At 42.2% G+C, this 14,999-nt stretch overlaps 4 protein-coding genes across 4 annotated transcripts; 1 reads left to right on the top strand and 3 right to left on the bottom strand.

The window, feature by feature from the left end:
* Positions 1-5,955: 5,955 nt before the first annotated feature.
* EAE97_005723 (uncharacterized protein) lies at positions 5,956-7,654 on the bottom strand. Its single transcript, XM_038876235.1, has 2 exons — positions 6,840-7,654; positions 5,956-6,785 (listed from the first exon to the last, which is right to left on the bottom strand). The coding sequence occupies exons 1-2, from the start codon at positions 7,302-7,304 to the stop codon at positions 6,186-6,188; spliced, it is 1,065 nt and encodes a 354-aa protein (XP_038732711.1). The 5' UTR covers positions 7,305-7,654; the 3' UTR covers positions 5,956-6,185.
* A 1,350-nt stretch (positions 7,655-9,004) lies between these two features.
* On the bottom strand, positions 9,005-9,460 carry EAE97_005722 (uncharacterized protein; the record flags this gene model as incomplete). Its single annotated transcript, XM_038876234.1, has 1 exon — positions 9,005-9,460. One exon carries the CDS (start codon positions 9,458-9,460, stop codon positions 9,005-9,007), a length of 456 nt encoding a protein of 151 aa, XP_038732710.1.
* A 1,370-nt stretch (positions 9,461-10,830) lies between these two features.
* On the bottom strand, positions 10,831-12,219 carry EAE97_005721 (uncharacterized protein; the record flags this gene model as incomplete). Its single annotated transcript, XM_038876233.1, has 2 exons — positions 10,831-11,211; positions 11,260-12,219. 2 exons carry the CDS (start codon positions 12,217-12,219, stop codon positions 10,831-10,833), a joined length of 1,341 nt encoding a protein of 446 aa, XP_038732709.1.
* A 700-nt stretch (positions 12,220-12,919) lies between these two features.
* EAE97_005720 (uncharacterized protein) lies at positions 12,920-13,475 on the top strand (the record flags this gene model as incomplete). The annotated part of the gene is made up of 2 exons (XM_038876232.1): positions 12,920-13,048; positions 13,101-13,475. 2 exons carry the CDS (start codon positions 12,920-12,922, stop codon positions 13,473-13,475), a joined length of 504 nt encoding a protein of 167 aa, XP_038732708.1.
* Positions 13,476-14,999: the final 1,524 nt, after the last annotated feature.

Below are 14,999 nucleotides of genomic sequence, written 5' to 3'. Positions count from 1 at the left end.
GACCTGCGATACAGCTATGATTACTATATCTGCCACTTGACGCCGCAAACCTGCAGCGTTGGTCATTCATAGAATAGGCTATCCATCTACCTGCTCACGACCTACTGCATCCAGATGAAGCTATTTTCGTTATTGTTTTTTTGCGCTATGATCAAACCATAATAAGTCACCCCCAACTTTGAGACGATCATGCAAAAGTCTCTATCTTAAAATAATTCCAAACATGACTTCAAGCATCAAAAGCAATCTTGATTCCAAGGGCTGTTTACCGCATTGATATAATTAGTGTGGAGGGATATTTTCTATTTTGTACGGAGTACTTGTCGAGCCATCGTGGAGGTACATACCTATCTAACATCTACCGATTCCACCCCCAAATCTAAGAGAGAGCTGCTTCGCCATTATATCCAACTTGGGCAAAGATCTGGGCCAAAAGATAACTTCTGGAAGTGAAATAAAATTACGCACTCTGACATTGACTCCTTCACGGTACCCAGTTATCTAAAAGGAAAAAGGGAAATTTTCAAAGATCCAAGCGGCTACTTGTGAAAAATCACAAAGGAACCAGATCACCTGGGCAGCCAACGACTCGAGCACATTCTGTACCATTGACTCTGGGGAGAAAAAGAAGTTCATACTATTCATCATCACTGAGCAATTGGATTTGCAATAAGCAGCAGCCTAGTCGTAGGAGAAAAAACAGCCTGCCTGGTATTGACCTCTGGCGAAATGGAACCCTTCAACAATCCGATTGTTCTATTTCAATCCAAAGAATCAAGATTCTAGACAGTATCATACCTTAGGGCTATTCCAGGGTGTGCTTAGTACTGTTGACTCTCATAATTCAATTCGTGGTTGGTTTATTATAAAATTCATCAGGATAATTAATTTTGGTCCCTTTTTTTCTCCTACATATCGCCTGCCCAGCCCAGCCCAGCACAGTGGAAACGAACTTTGGAATAGTGGAGCCGTGGATGTAACTGACCACTCAGATTGTACAATTTCCCAGTGAGGATGATTTGCGAATGGATAAATCATACCCTTTGATTTTCTAAATGAGCATCCGGAAACGCCTTGGGAATTCCATGTTGAAGTATTAGACTACTGCTACGTGTCTACCATCTTCTACTTCTACGATAAAATACGATCAACGACTGAGATGAATTGGATTTATCCGTCGGCTCAAGCCCCAAGCACCTTCATTAGGATTGAGCTTAAATAGACATACCCCCGGAGCCGGCAAAGATAATGGAAAAGAGATACGTTGCGAAAAAACGGTTATGATTGACAGTGCGGATTATCCAAATTTGTAAAGCCGGTTCATATCAAGTCCTAGACGCCATCATGAAGAAGTATCTGCTCTTTATACTTCTTATATTTCTTATGCAGGAGGATTATCCAGGAATCAAGACCCTTTTTCTCTTCATTATGATATGGGTTGTCCACATATCTGCTGCTTCTCAAACCTTATGGACGTCAGTCCAAAACATTCACACTGTGTTTTGCCACATCAATGGGATTCTCATCTTATACAGGAAACAGTTCCAGTATTCGCCTTCACATTTAAGACTTGCTTGTTTTTCTTGTCAGGCTGGAGCCGAAGAAGAGGTCGAGCAATGTTTCCCGCAGCACGTTTCTCCGTATCATCTCGATATGGGTCTACATTTCTCTCTTCATAGAGATCGGCGCATTAGATCTCAACCTTGTTCAGGAGAGATGTTTAGTGACTTCTTGTTGAGAGCCCAAAACCTACTTCGTGCCCAAAAAGCAAAAACTCTGGGGTTTTCCCGATCAAAGAATTGTGAGATTGACAGATCAAGCCCGCCATGCTCATGTTATACGATTGGGTCCCACCAGTATACGATACTATTCATGGATGCCGATGACCTGGAGATTTACATGCAGGAGAAGTAGCTCATGGGCTAGACCCAGCTACATAGATCGTGACCCTTCCCAAGGACAAGAAACACAAGTTCCCGTACAATACGGCAAGTAGAAATGCGGGATAAAGATGAGAGGGGTCTTAGGAAGGATTGATGGCCATGACTTTCTAGAATCTAGCTGGAAAGAGGCAGTGTATAACAAGTTATGGTCACAGGATTAGCCAACTTTATTGGAGCAAAGAGGAGGCCGCATATACCAATGCGCCATACATTCGTGCGCGGGAGATCTAAACCATCAGAATGCATCCTCTTGGGCCGCTTCAATGGAAGCTTTGAGTGGCATCATCACCAGATCAGTGTAAGTGATAGGCACTTATCCTCAAACTAAATTCTACTGCGGATATAACACGCCTCAGACAGCAATTATTCCCATTTCAAGAATTACACCCCCTTTGTAAAATGCCCAGCCACTTCTGTTAAATCTAATCCGTACACGGATCATCCATTAACTTTGGAGAAAAGTCTAATTTCTAGTTGTGGTTTCTAACATTCTACAGAGATTGACCCTTCCAACCTTCGTAGACGAGTCTTGGTCTAACATGGATACACTCTTTGGGAGATCCCAGCTTTCATACGGAAAGGATTATTCGTCTGTGCGTAACACTTACTTGTGGATGTGGCATCCCAAGCTACTGGATTATTACTCTTGAGCAAAATCAAAAAGTCATTTTAAATGATTTTGCAATTGTCCTGTCCTGTACAAAATAAGTCTGTTGGATCGAATGCCAGATATGTCATTCGGGTTTCCGCGCCTCGAGATCTTAGGGCCTGGAAAAAGTTCTGTATACTGTACCGTATACGATTTTCACAAGCTAAGATATCTAACCTACGGACCCACTAGATCGCCGAGGTGGCCGGATAAATGCTACCGTCATCACAGCTAAGAATGATACCTTAAGTCCGCCTCACGTCGTAATGATATTCAGCCTTCTCTATGCCTCGTGGCCATTCATTTCCCTCCGGCATTATCCCTCATCCACCTTCCGATCCCGAAATCAAGCTAAACGCTTTTCGGCGCTTACGAATCGGAAGCGGTTTCAGATTACTGACTGGCCTTACTTGACGGGATGTTCCCTTCTCTTTTCCGCCGTGACAGGTTGGACTTATTGGCATATTAATATAATAACGGTGGTTGGTATCTGCAGTGCCGGTACCTACCGGTTTATTATGAAGAACCCGGTATCTGTTATTTTCGAAGGAACAACACAAGATTTCTCCGTAATAAGTCTACGTATTACACATGGAATGTGATTCTACGTCTTGGTTCTCCTTCTATGTAAGTTCTACAGGTTTTCTCATCTTCATGTCAGCCTCACCGACGCAGCACGCTGCACCTTTGCTTACATGCAAGACTCTCAAACGACCAATCAAAAAGAACATTCTGCCAGCAACGAACGGATCGTACTCGGAATGGCAAGCGGGACGTGCCTCTTGTCAGAATTTAGAAAGGGTGTCGAGAAAAATCATTCAAGGCAATCCTCGCATGAAATGGAAGAACGCACTCCCTTCCAACGCTCCTGACCCCCTGTTACTATTATTATATGACATATCATAGGATAAGCACTTGGGACTACTGGTAAAAACTCTATTGTTTACTTTGTTCTTAAGTGATCTTTCCATGTGTTTCTTTTCCTCGTTTAGATCTATGACTGCCCAATTTGTTTGACAGTTGGGCTTTGTCAATTACAGGCCGAAAGCTCGGCTCGCACTGTTCATTTAGCGATGCAATTGCGAATTGTATAAAGGTTGATGCTGGTTTGGAATGTTTTAGGTCTTCCTTGGAGTGATTTATCCAATCGGAAACCTATTGTATGCAAAGTTTTCTAAGCTTTGTGTTAATATAACTTGCAAGATAATAATCTTCCAAATTGGACGCTGAGAATTCATTTTTTTTTGGATGCTAATTATATCAGTATTGTGACAAGTGTCAAATCTGACACTTATTAAATAGCTAGCTCATCGCATCTGGAATATCCTTGTGGTATAACTGATGAGCTGGCTTCGTAGGAATGGTCTAGTGACTCTCGAATTTTGATGTATCGAAGGAGGATTGGAGGGCAGATAGGACCGGATCATCATGATAGCAATTATTCCATCCAAGGATTCTCCCCTCGCCTACTTCCAATCCATGTTCATTTTCGTTATAGCCATTCTCATGACCAACTTCCAGAACAATACCTCTCAGTGCGGTGGCTAAAAGTTAAGTCGTTGATCAGTATCAGGAATCAGAATCATTTTGACATGTTACGGAAGAAATAAAGCTCCACAACTGTACAAACTAAACGTATCTTTGAGATTGGTTGAGATCCTACTAGGTCAACCATCTCTGTTTCGACTCGCCTAATTCTTTTCATCAATCCGAAATGGCTTCAGGGGGAAACAATAATCACTTATCAGTATAGCACAGCATAACATATCGAATCTAGTACTTTATTACCAGAAAGCTACACTCTCGCACTCTCCCAGCCGCTTCATCTCTTTGGTCTCACATTCACGAACAAGGCTCAAACGTACAAATAACATCATCCTATAATTCAGTAATAAAAGCAGTCGATTTCCTCCCCTCTTCCCCCTTATACAATTTTTATCCTCTCCGCAATATATTCGTGAAATCGTTTGACATGTATATCTATCCACTCTAGCTAGGTATGTGTTATAGACGAAATAAAGTAGATAGCAATCAAAAAATACCTATCTACCAAAAGACTGAAAAGCACCTATTTTCTTTTTCTTTAATCTCATCTCCTCTGATTCCATCTCAAGTATTCAGTCGTCTGGTACACTTCCAACGTATCTGATTATTGCCATTTCTTCATCCCACAACATGTATTCTATTTCATGCCTGATCACCGAACGGAGGCATCGAATCTAAACTCCAAGATCCATACGATATGATACGAAATGGGCATTCAAAATGCTGTAACAGGATATGGTTAACAAAGTCGAACGAGAAAATCTCACATGCTTCGATCTACCTAGGTATCTATATACATTTTCTCGTATCTATTTATCGTCCATCCCCTTTTTTTTAAAAAATAAAAAATAAAAAAATAAGAATATAAAATACAAAAACGAGCATCACATCTTTCAAAATCGTAGCTTGAGCCGAGTAACGAGAGATTAAATCTCAGATACAGATACGGATGTTAATCACAAATCCCATTCTAATGAATCTATAAATCATAATATATCTCCAGATATTCATTATTATAAAGTATAAAGTATAATTCACTCACTCGCAGTTTGTGGACGAAGATGGAAATCTCACTGATAGCTGGAGATTCATATATATAGGTAAGAGTGGGAGATTTGGAGGAGGTGTTATTTATCTACATAGGTACTTGGGGAAAATCTGGAATTGGTGAAGGGTTTTGATTGTGTGGTTTTGGTTTTGGGGTCGGGTTTGGGTTGCGCTGGATGTGTGGATGTGTGGATGTGTAGATGTGTGGATATCGAGCGGGATTAGAATTTAGAGGGGATAGTGTGGTAGAAATAGAAATAGAAATAGAAATATGAGCTTGGATATGTGGGTAAGTAAATGTATCTTTGGGAAATGTGAGATTTATTTTTCTCGTTCTCGTTCTCGTTCTCGTTCTCGTTCTCGTTCTTCTTATAATGGGTTTATATTCGAGATTTGGGTTGGGTCCACAGCGCACAAGGGATTGAGGAACGAGTGGTATCTGAAAGTTGGAAAGGGTTAGGGTATTAGAACTGGTATTGTGGTTGTGTGTGTTGATTTATCTGCTGGTTTTGAGGTGTTGGCTAATTGGGTGTAGATGGTTGGTTTGTGAGAGTGATGGCGGTTGGTTGTGTACTTGATGTAGTGCTTCTTCTTTTACTGGAATGCTTTTGTGATGTGATATGATGTGATATGATGTGATATGATGTGATATGATGTGATATGATGTGATAAATTCGAAATTAGATGGGGGTTGGTTCATGTTCATACCATTGATCGTCATCTTGGGTGTAGAATGTTTGCTTGTGATCTCAGTAATAAGAGTTGGGTAATTCGGGGACAACTACTCGTAGCATATGTATGTGTACTTGATTTGATATAAAATTACATCAGATTATATGTGATCATTCCATGAACCCCAGTGATACCACAGAGTAATGATGATTCTTAGATATCATTATAAATCGTCCCATACCATCCCATCCAATCTCATCCATTCATATTATACCTCTATCTCCCTATCCAGTCCATACAGATCCGATGCCAGCATCAAAACCATTCATCTAAATCAGACTTTCCTTCTCCTTACTTCCTTCCCTCCTCCCTTCAAAGGTCTTCATCGCCCCATCAATCCCACTAACCCTCCTAGCAATCGCCTGCACTCCCACAGGCAAAACCCCCATCCATTCCACCCATCGCGCATACAACGGCATAGCCAACACCGCACTACTTCCCTTATCGATCGTCGCGATAATTTCCCTCGCCACATCAACCGGTTCCAGTATCGGCGCGAAAAAACTATTTGGCGTTACGGTACCGGAAAATAACGGAGTGCTCAATTGGCCTGGCTCAACTAATACCGTTTTGATATTAGGATAGGCTTTGAGTTCTGCAGTTAGAGAGTGGTGCAGCGCAGTAAGGCCGGCTTTGGAAGCGCTGTAGTCGCTGAGTTGAGCGGCTCCTAGATGGCCTAGAACACTGGACATGGTTACGATAGTACCGTGACCGGTGCGGATGAGGCCTGGGAGGAAGGCTTTGAGAGTGTAGAAACTTCCTAGGAGGTTTACTTTGAAATTCTGTTCTATTTCATCGAGAGATAGATCCATAAGCGATTTGCCATTTACAATCGCCGCATTGTTGATGAGGATTGTAGGGGTACCGAGCTATTTGCTATGTATCAGTTTCATGTTATTCTTCAAGTAGACAGGAAAACTCACATCTCGCTCAATCTCCACAGCCACTCTAGCAACCTCCTCTCGATTTCCAACATCGCACTTATAATAACTCACTCCCCTCGCCTCTCCACTCTCCAAATCTCTCACATCTAACACCGCAACCGTCGCGCCGCGCATTCCATAAACCTCAGCAACCAACAATCCCAGTCCGCTAGCGCCGCCCGTAATCACTATAACCTCTTCTAAAAGATCTACTTCTCGGGCTTTAGAGTATGCGATTTGACGATTGAGGATGGAAAGGAAATATAACATGGTGAGGAGAGAAGCATAGCCGATGGCATACTGAATGGCTTGATGATGCCAGGGCATTGCTTGGGCGCGCATACAAAGGGGAATCATCCAGGCGACGAAAGGGTGCAGGAAAGTTACTTGGAGCACTTTGTGCAGGAGATCTATGCTGAGGGGTTTAGCCCATGGGAGCTCTTCGCCTTGGCGTGGTCGATTCATTTTGAGAGTGTTTGGCTGGAAATTCTGTAGAAGAGAGTTGGGATGATTTTTGGGAGAACTCGATGGATGGGATGAAGAGAATGTGAGGGGAGGAGAAGTTCATTCATATAAGTGGCATCATTTTTTTTGAGGAGTGCATATGAGACGAATCTGATGTGAGGAGGAGGAGTGGTTTGTTTCATGAGGCAAGGCTAGATAACCGCCGTGTGTAAATTTGGTCTGTGCATCTCAGCCTTGCGTTTCATGGTGGCCCCACTGGCGGACCGAGATGTGTAAATAGAAGTGCTGATCCCACAGATACCATGTTGAAGTTTTGATGGTGTTCAGCAGTAATTGCGAGTGCGTTTTGAAGGAGAGTGCACTGTTCAAAAGTATTGATCCCCGTGCGAATATTAATTGTCCCGTTCAAATCTGTCCCAACGATTATCTAAAGCTTATTGGCTTCCTTTTTTTGTTTTGACCATTCGTTAAACAGCCACGAGTGATAAATACATCCGTATCTCTCGTCATTGGGAGGTGGATGCTGGCTATTGTGACATTGTGTCTCAAGTGAGTAGCGAGAAGCTGTCTCGGTTTTTGTACGCTTGCTATGTACTTTCGATGTTTTCTTGCTACTGCTAGCCCAATCTGTTTTAGGAACAGTAGGATCACAGTATCTCTTTCCGAATGATGTGTACTTCTTCTCACTGTCATCTCAAGTAAAAAAGATCACGCAATGAATAACCCACGAATTGAACTGCGGCTTCTAGTTGCGTTCATCCGATTCTCAACATTCCTGTACCTGACCCGAGCTCAGGCAACGAGACACCCTCGTCCGTCATACGCTCAACGTATGTGGCATAGGTTGGAAGATCAAGTCCAGTATTATTGGACATCATCCAGCACATCAATCAGAGATGATTCTCTCAAGTCTCGCCTAGATCTCAGGCCAAAGTTTGCTGTTTTGTTGCATATCTGAGATGTATTGCATTGCTTCCGTCTTCTTAATAAGCGATACAAGCAATGATTCTAATGATATTTACCTTCTGCTAACCCGTCTAGAAGCCATTATAATGAAGAGGCTAGCAGCTATACGTTCTAAGATACGCAACAAAAACAAGAATGTAGCTAATGAATGTCGTCTAATTACAAAGGTAATGTTCTGGAAGTTATCATCTGAAGATTGTCTATCTAATTCAATCATTACTTCATACGAAGAGCTAAAATATAGTTGTCCACTTTCAATGTTACGGTGATCCAAAAATCGTTTGCAGTAATACCCGTACACGTGCAATATTTCTTACATGGTGTATCGATCTTTACACAGTGTATACACCATATATACTCACTGAGATAGCGTAAGAATGGTGAGATGGTTTACATGGTGTAAGTTCCCTTACACGGTCCATACACGGTCCATACACTGTATACCGATTACCCATAACTATGCGAAGGTTCGTCAAATAGTTAACACCTGGTTTGCTGCAAATGAAACTTACCTAGGTGGAATCCTATAATACAGGATTAAACTGCCAAACAAAAGCCGCCATGATACCCCTCAAATGACAGATCTCTTCCGAGCCTCCCAAACCACGTGGTCTCTACACGCAGCACAATGGATCTCCCAGGAAGCCAACCTATCTAGATCGTTCTTATTATGACAATAAGACCATCCCATCTTCCCTTCAATTGACCTTGCCCCCCGAGCACTTCGCTGTCCCTCAAGTAGGCCTAGGCACAACCACAACCCTATCCTTCGCTCCCACATAAATCTTTCTATTAAGCACCTCCTGAAACCGTCTCCTATACACTTTGCGTGCAATACTGCGCGCCAAAAAATTCGTATGAAGCAAAGCAGGAACAGCCGAACACTTATGATCAACTATCTTCTTCTCGCAGCCGAATGTCAGAAGATCGGTGATGTATTTGATGAATTTCGCAATTATGCTTGCGTAACCTTTGAATTCGCAGGGCTCATGACGGATAATGATTTTGCGAGATGCGATATCTTTCGCTGCGAGCGTCCAGATTCGGTGTTGGAGTTCGATGGGAAGACGGGGGAAAGGGTGAAAAGAGCGAGGAGGTGCTGGAGAGTCTGGGATTGGGGGAGAGGCTGATCTTGGAGGTGAATATGTAGGTGGAGAATCGTCGGCTGCAGTTTCTTTTCTGGTAGTCATGGTGACGCTTAAGTACCAGCTACGATCTCTGGTATGATGAGTACTGTGATGTGCAATATGCGGATGGTCTATGAAACGAAGACTAGGTGGCGTTGAAGACGCCATCTTGGTGTATGTGTGATGATGTAAAGAGAAGTTTGGTCCTGGAGTCTAATGCTTGGTATCTTGTAGTTTGTGAGCGATCTTAAATGTTTTATGTTATGGCAGCTCCCTGCTACTTTGTTTGCAACCTTAGAGAAATCACATCTCTTTGCGACCGTATCAAACATATTTTTACAGGTACAGGAGAGATCTCTGGTGGATTCGTCTAATGATACCTAGGTAGTCCATGATATACATTCTACGACACATGAAGTGACAGTATAATGCTACACCAGGGATACTTCGAAGACCGTAGTACCAGACTCATCAATAACGGAATCTCAGGTTCATCTGAAAATGTACCAAAGGAGTCAAGTTGAGAGACCAGCTCGCCGAAATATGTAGAATTCCCATCAAAGCCTACCTACACGCGACTGTGACGCTCATTGTCACAAAGGAAAGCTTCCAGCAGAATACTATCCACGCACTCCCAGTTTCGGCTTGCTAAACGTCACTGCAGAATATGGTAAGATATTTAAGAATAGCTAGCTTCCCTGAAGCCAAGTAGGCAGATACATCCTGAGTCAAGCATGCATAATATACCAGACGATGTAGCCAGTGTTCTGCCCAACTCAACAATCTCTCAACCTCACCTGTCACCAATTGATTTGAATAGAGTAACCTGTTCCTATTTCTCCACTGCGCACTGCAATTGATGCTTACTTTCCAAGTACCCATAAATGTATAAAGTCCAATTCCTGAAATTGACGATCATTTAGTTCAAGTAATATTGACTTCTTAGTCATGGACAGACCAGATTAAAGTGTTCATCATTTCATGGCTCGGTGGCACAGCATGATATCAGTGAGTGCTATACCGATTGGACAAGATGACATAAAGTCGCACGTAGATACAATTACATACAAACGCACACTCATTTCCGACCAATAAATGTTCTTTGAGATTACGTTCCCATTCATCCATTTCTATGTTCAGTCTATGCTTTTAATTTATATGCAACTCTAGACGCCTAACCCAGCACTTGGTTCGTCAAGACGTTCAATGGAAATCTACCAAAGATCGAGTGTTTGTATATATCTAATTCTCTTCCATGCCATATGAACAAGAATGGAAAACTTTGAATAGTCCGCAGTGCGGTTTACGGGTATAGCAATTGTATATGAGCCATGGTTTGCAATGCGCCAAGCGAGTACTCTACCAATGTACTCCCCTCCAATGCCCGAACTCCTAAATGCAGTGCCCCTAACGGAAAATAGCCAATCTTTAGTCTAATCATAGTTAAACAACACAGAAATGCTCTCTCCATGGTGAACACGACGAATTGCCTCGGCGAAGACCGGGCCAACTTCCAAGACCTCTAACTTGGGGCAGAGACGTTGATGTTCATCTTGTGGAACACTATTGGTCACGATAATTTTATCCAGTGCAGATGCATTGATACGCTCAATAGCATCACCACTGAAAACTCCATGGGTTATCAAAGCGTAAACGTAAGTGGCGCCCTCTTTCTTGAGCAATTTGGCAGCTCTTGTAATGGTGTTCGAGGTATCGGCCAAATCGTCGATGAGTATAGCAACTTTATCACGAACATTGCCTACAAGCATCATTGTAGCATTTTGGCGATCGGTGATTCGGGTAGGTCGACGTTCCTAATTGATATGAGTGTGCGCAGGGAGTAGAATTGGAGGAAGTTTTACCTTATGAATCAATGCAAACTCCATGTTGAGTCCATCGGCAATCGCAGTTGCTCTCTTTGCTCCACCAGCATCAGGACTTACGACGATAGCATCCTGAAAGTTCGGGATATTTTGCTGGATGTATCTCTTCAAGAGAGGCTTGCCATAAAGATTGTCCACTGGAATGTCAAAGAATCCTTGGTACTGGGGGTCGTGGAGATCCATGGTGATTACCTGATCGGCACCAGAGCAAGTCAAAAGATCTGCGACGAGTGTGCCAGCTTGCGCTACCCACTGTTTGTATCCTGGCTTGCCTTGGAAAAGAGTTTTGCTTTGACCATTGACGAATCCAGGGTTCTCGTAATCGTGAGTGGTGAAATGTGGAGTTGACACGGGAGTTGATGCTCCGTCAGCCAAGCGACCATTGGTAAGAGAAGCAATGGAATCCGAAGTATCTTGTCGTCTGGGTGTTATTCCATTTGAAGTTTGGGTATTAATCTGCTCGAGAGATGCTTTTCCAAGCTTCTTCTGTAATTTTTCCATACCATTAGTGCCATTGCTGAGGCCTGGTGTTTGAGGGGAGGAGGGACCCGGTGTTGCTGGTCGACTTTCGAAAGTAAAGTTACCTTTAACGTCGGCGGGTCCCTTGGCAAGTGGTGCGCCAATCTTATTGTATGGAAGATCAGGTTGTCGTGAATAAGGAAACAAAGGAAGGACGACAGTAACACGCTTAGCAGATCCAGTTTTGCATGCGGAAATCATAATGCAAAGATCTATGAAATGATCATTGGCCTTTCCTCCGCCCGATTGAATGATATAAACATCTTTGCCTCGAACTGAGTCTTGGATCTCGAGACGACTCTCACCAACGGAAAATTTCTTAAGAATTCTGTTGCAGGGTGGAACACCGAGCGTATTGCAGATGATCTCTGTTATTTGAGGATGGGAGTTTCCTCCGAGAACAACCAAATTACGAACCATATCTTCAGATATATGGCAAGGAGTTTGAGGTAGTTGCGATATGGTGATGATGGTAATGATGATTGAGATTTTTGTTGAAAGGTTTAAATTGAGATGCGGGATTAACTTTTTTGTGAGGGGTTTCGTAGCCGCGTCAAATCTGGGGCGGTCTAAGGGCTTTGAAATAAAGAAGAAAGAATTGGATCGCACAGGAATTTAAGGCAATTAATGGTAGATGATGAACCTTTTATAGATATAGCAAATGCTATAATATATCTTCCCTTTTTCTCAAGATAGAGGTTTGTGATTTCCAATTGATTTCAAAAGTTCTTGTTGATAAATCGAATTGATATGAATGGAAATGGAAATTGAAATTGAATATAAATAAAATATCAAAAAAACCTCTCACAAGCAAAAGTTTTGAATCACACAAGAGGGAAAGAAAAAAAAGATTCATACGGTCAGATCTGGTGACGTGCTTAGCCTATTAGAGTTAAGCATTTAAACCCCATTGAGACCCCGCAGTACGAGGCTGAACTCGCTTAAAATGTTTTGCATGAGATAGTCAACTCTGGAAATTATTTCTCCTCAAGGCTGAAGATTGTGATCCAACAATCAACGCCTGTTTACGAAGAGCCACATAATACAACGTCTTGGGAGTACTAGGTGACGTCTAGCTGCCAGTTACAACACACTAGTACGCCAGGGATACTAAACAGCCATGAAGATTCTAGAAGCACAATCCGCAACCCTTAGCAATTTTGAGGTTTATACTCATTTGAAGGATATTCAAAAGAAACACCGCACAGGAGGAAGGAGGCCAGGAAATCTTGACAATGTTATCAAAGAGGTAGCACCTTGCTTCTTTATGACTCGTGAATCTAAAACTGATCTGTTTTTAGTTAATGCAATACCTCGAGGAAGCACCTTCACCTCTCGCGCAAAAGCCATGCCCATATAATGAGGTTACAATTCGAAATCTCCTTGAACAGCTTCGTCCCTATGACTTGACCAAAGCCGAAATCCTTATGATTATCAATCACCGACCAACATCAATGGAGAATTTGAACATCATCATTGAAGAATTGGAGCTGAGATTTCCAGATGAAAATGATCAGTGGGGAATTATAGATGTTGTCAAAGATGTGCTAGGTGCACAGGATGCCGAAGAAATGAAGCAGACCATGGCAGATAATACCGAAGCTGCCAAAAAGGATGAGCAGAAAAGACTGGAAGATGAAGAGAGACAATACAAGGCGCTTATGGACCAATCGTGAGTGTGTAGGAATGCTGGGCAACGCTCTTCGTGTTCGCAGATTTAGGTCAATCCCGAACACCGGCTGCATAACAGACTATATGCAAATCGGTCAATGTGTACATTGTAGAAATATTCTCAGTGGCTTATTCGAACGAATCGCCGAGAACGAAGTTCTAGGTCTACTGTGTCGACGCACAAGACGATTTGGCTGCCCAAGAAGAGGAAGTATGGCAAATCGATACGTTTACGATTGATCTCAGATTATGGAGGCTATCCATCTTTGGGTTTAAAAATAGGACAAAACGGTAGGCGTTCGTGGCGTAAAGGTGTCTAAAATCCTTCATGTCTGATCTCATATCGGTCATGCGACACGCCATTAAATGTCAATAATGACCGACAATATAACTGTGGTGAGAACCGCAAAAGCCACTACATCTTAAATAAAAACAAATAATTCAAACAGAAAAGTATTCAGAGCTCAAAGTGAAGTCAATGACAATTCCAGTATTGTATATCAAGATTCCAAGTGGAACCAAGCTACTTCAAGTTCAACCAAGTACCACCTACCTTAAACTGGATATTAAAGGCTTGGTCTTTCTAAACCTGCCTGTCTAAAGTAGCCACAATGTGTGAACGCGAAACCCATCTACAACGCAATCACTTTTCTTGTTTCCCCCTCTCATACTGCCCCACTGCCAAACTCTTTCTCAAATATCACGAGATAAAAGAGCAAAAGCGAACAAAGCGTAGAGTCTCCTCCTATGACATAGTATGATAACACGGTAGAGGCTACTCCTATTGAGTAGCTAGCTCTTTACTCAATCATATCCTACTAATGTGGTTGCGAATATCATGAAGCGTGATTTGGGATAGTGTCCGGGTAAGAATATTGGAAGGAATGTTTATTGTTACAGGTTCTTTTACTATCAATGCGAATCATACCGTTCGTCTATTTTGAAATATCATGACAAGAAGTGTATACAATGGCAATACAAACATAGGATACTTATCTTCCACAATCTCTCGAAATTAGTGACCTTGTTCCAATATCTGCGCATTGGCTTGGATTATAATATCTTGATTTTACACTCTGTTTGCCATGAGAAAGGTTCAGATTTGACATTATTAGTATTGATATATCTGCGGTCTGTTGCCACATATCAAGTGGTTTACATACCTATTGAACAATTTTACCATCTCGCTTCCACAGCGGGGAGAGGCATACGATATTGGCTTCTAGTCCTGGGCTCTATTTTGGAAGAAAAGTGGTTGAATCTCATTCTGGAAAAGTATCTTACCGGGCGAGGCAAGGACTCGGTTTGGCTCCTTCGTTAAGTTAGTATTTGGTTATATGAAACTTATTTAACTCATGTCTTGGAAAATAAAAGGCTTTTAACGTTCATTCGTTCTCACAAACAGAAGCAATACCACGCGTATATCAATGTCTTGTGTAATAAACAGGTCAGCTTCGGACGTATATGCTGCCGTTATACCAGAATATCAACATTTGCTAGTCAACGTCACCTTTAATCAAAGCCTTTCG

The sequence above is a fragment of the Botrytis byssoidea genome (genome assembly GCF_014898295.1).
Source record: "Botrytis byssoidea strain MUCL 94 chromosome Unknown BBYS_010, whole genome shotgun sequence".
NCBI classification, from domain to species: Eukaryota; Fungi; Ascomycota; class Leotiomycetes; order Helotiales; family Sclerotiniaceae; genus Botrytis; species Botrytis byssoidea.
This window is presented reverse-complemented; position numbering and strand designations above follow the sequence as displayed.

Excerpts from the sequence above, each read along its gene's own strand:
- EAE97_005723 (XM_038876235.1), bottom strand. The coding sequence starts at position 7,304 with ATGAATCGACCACGCCAAGGCGAAGAGCTCCCATGGGCTAAACCCCTC. Across the intron at positions 6,786-6,839 it reads CTGTGGAGATTGAGCGAGAT|CTCGGTACCCCTACAATCCT; the intron begins GTGAGTTTTCCT and ends CATAGCAAATAG.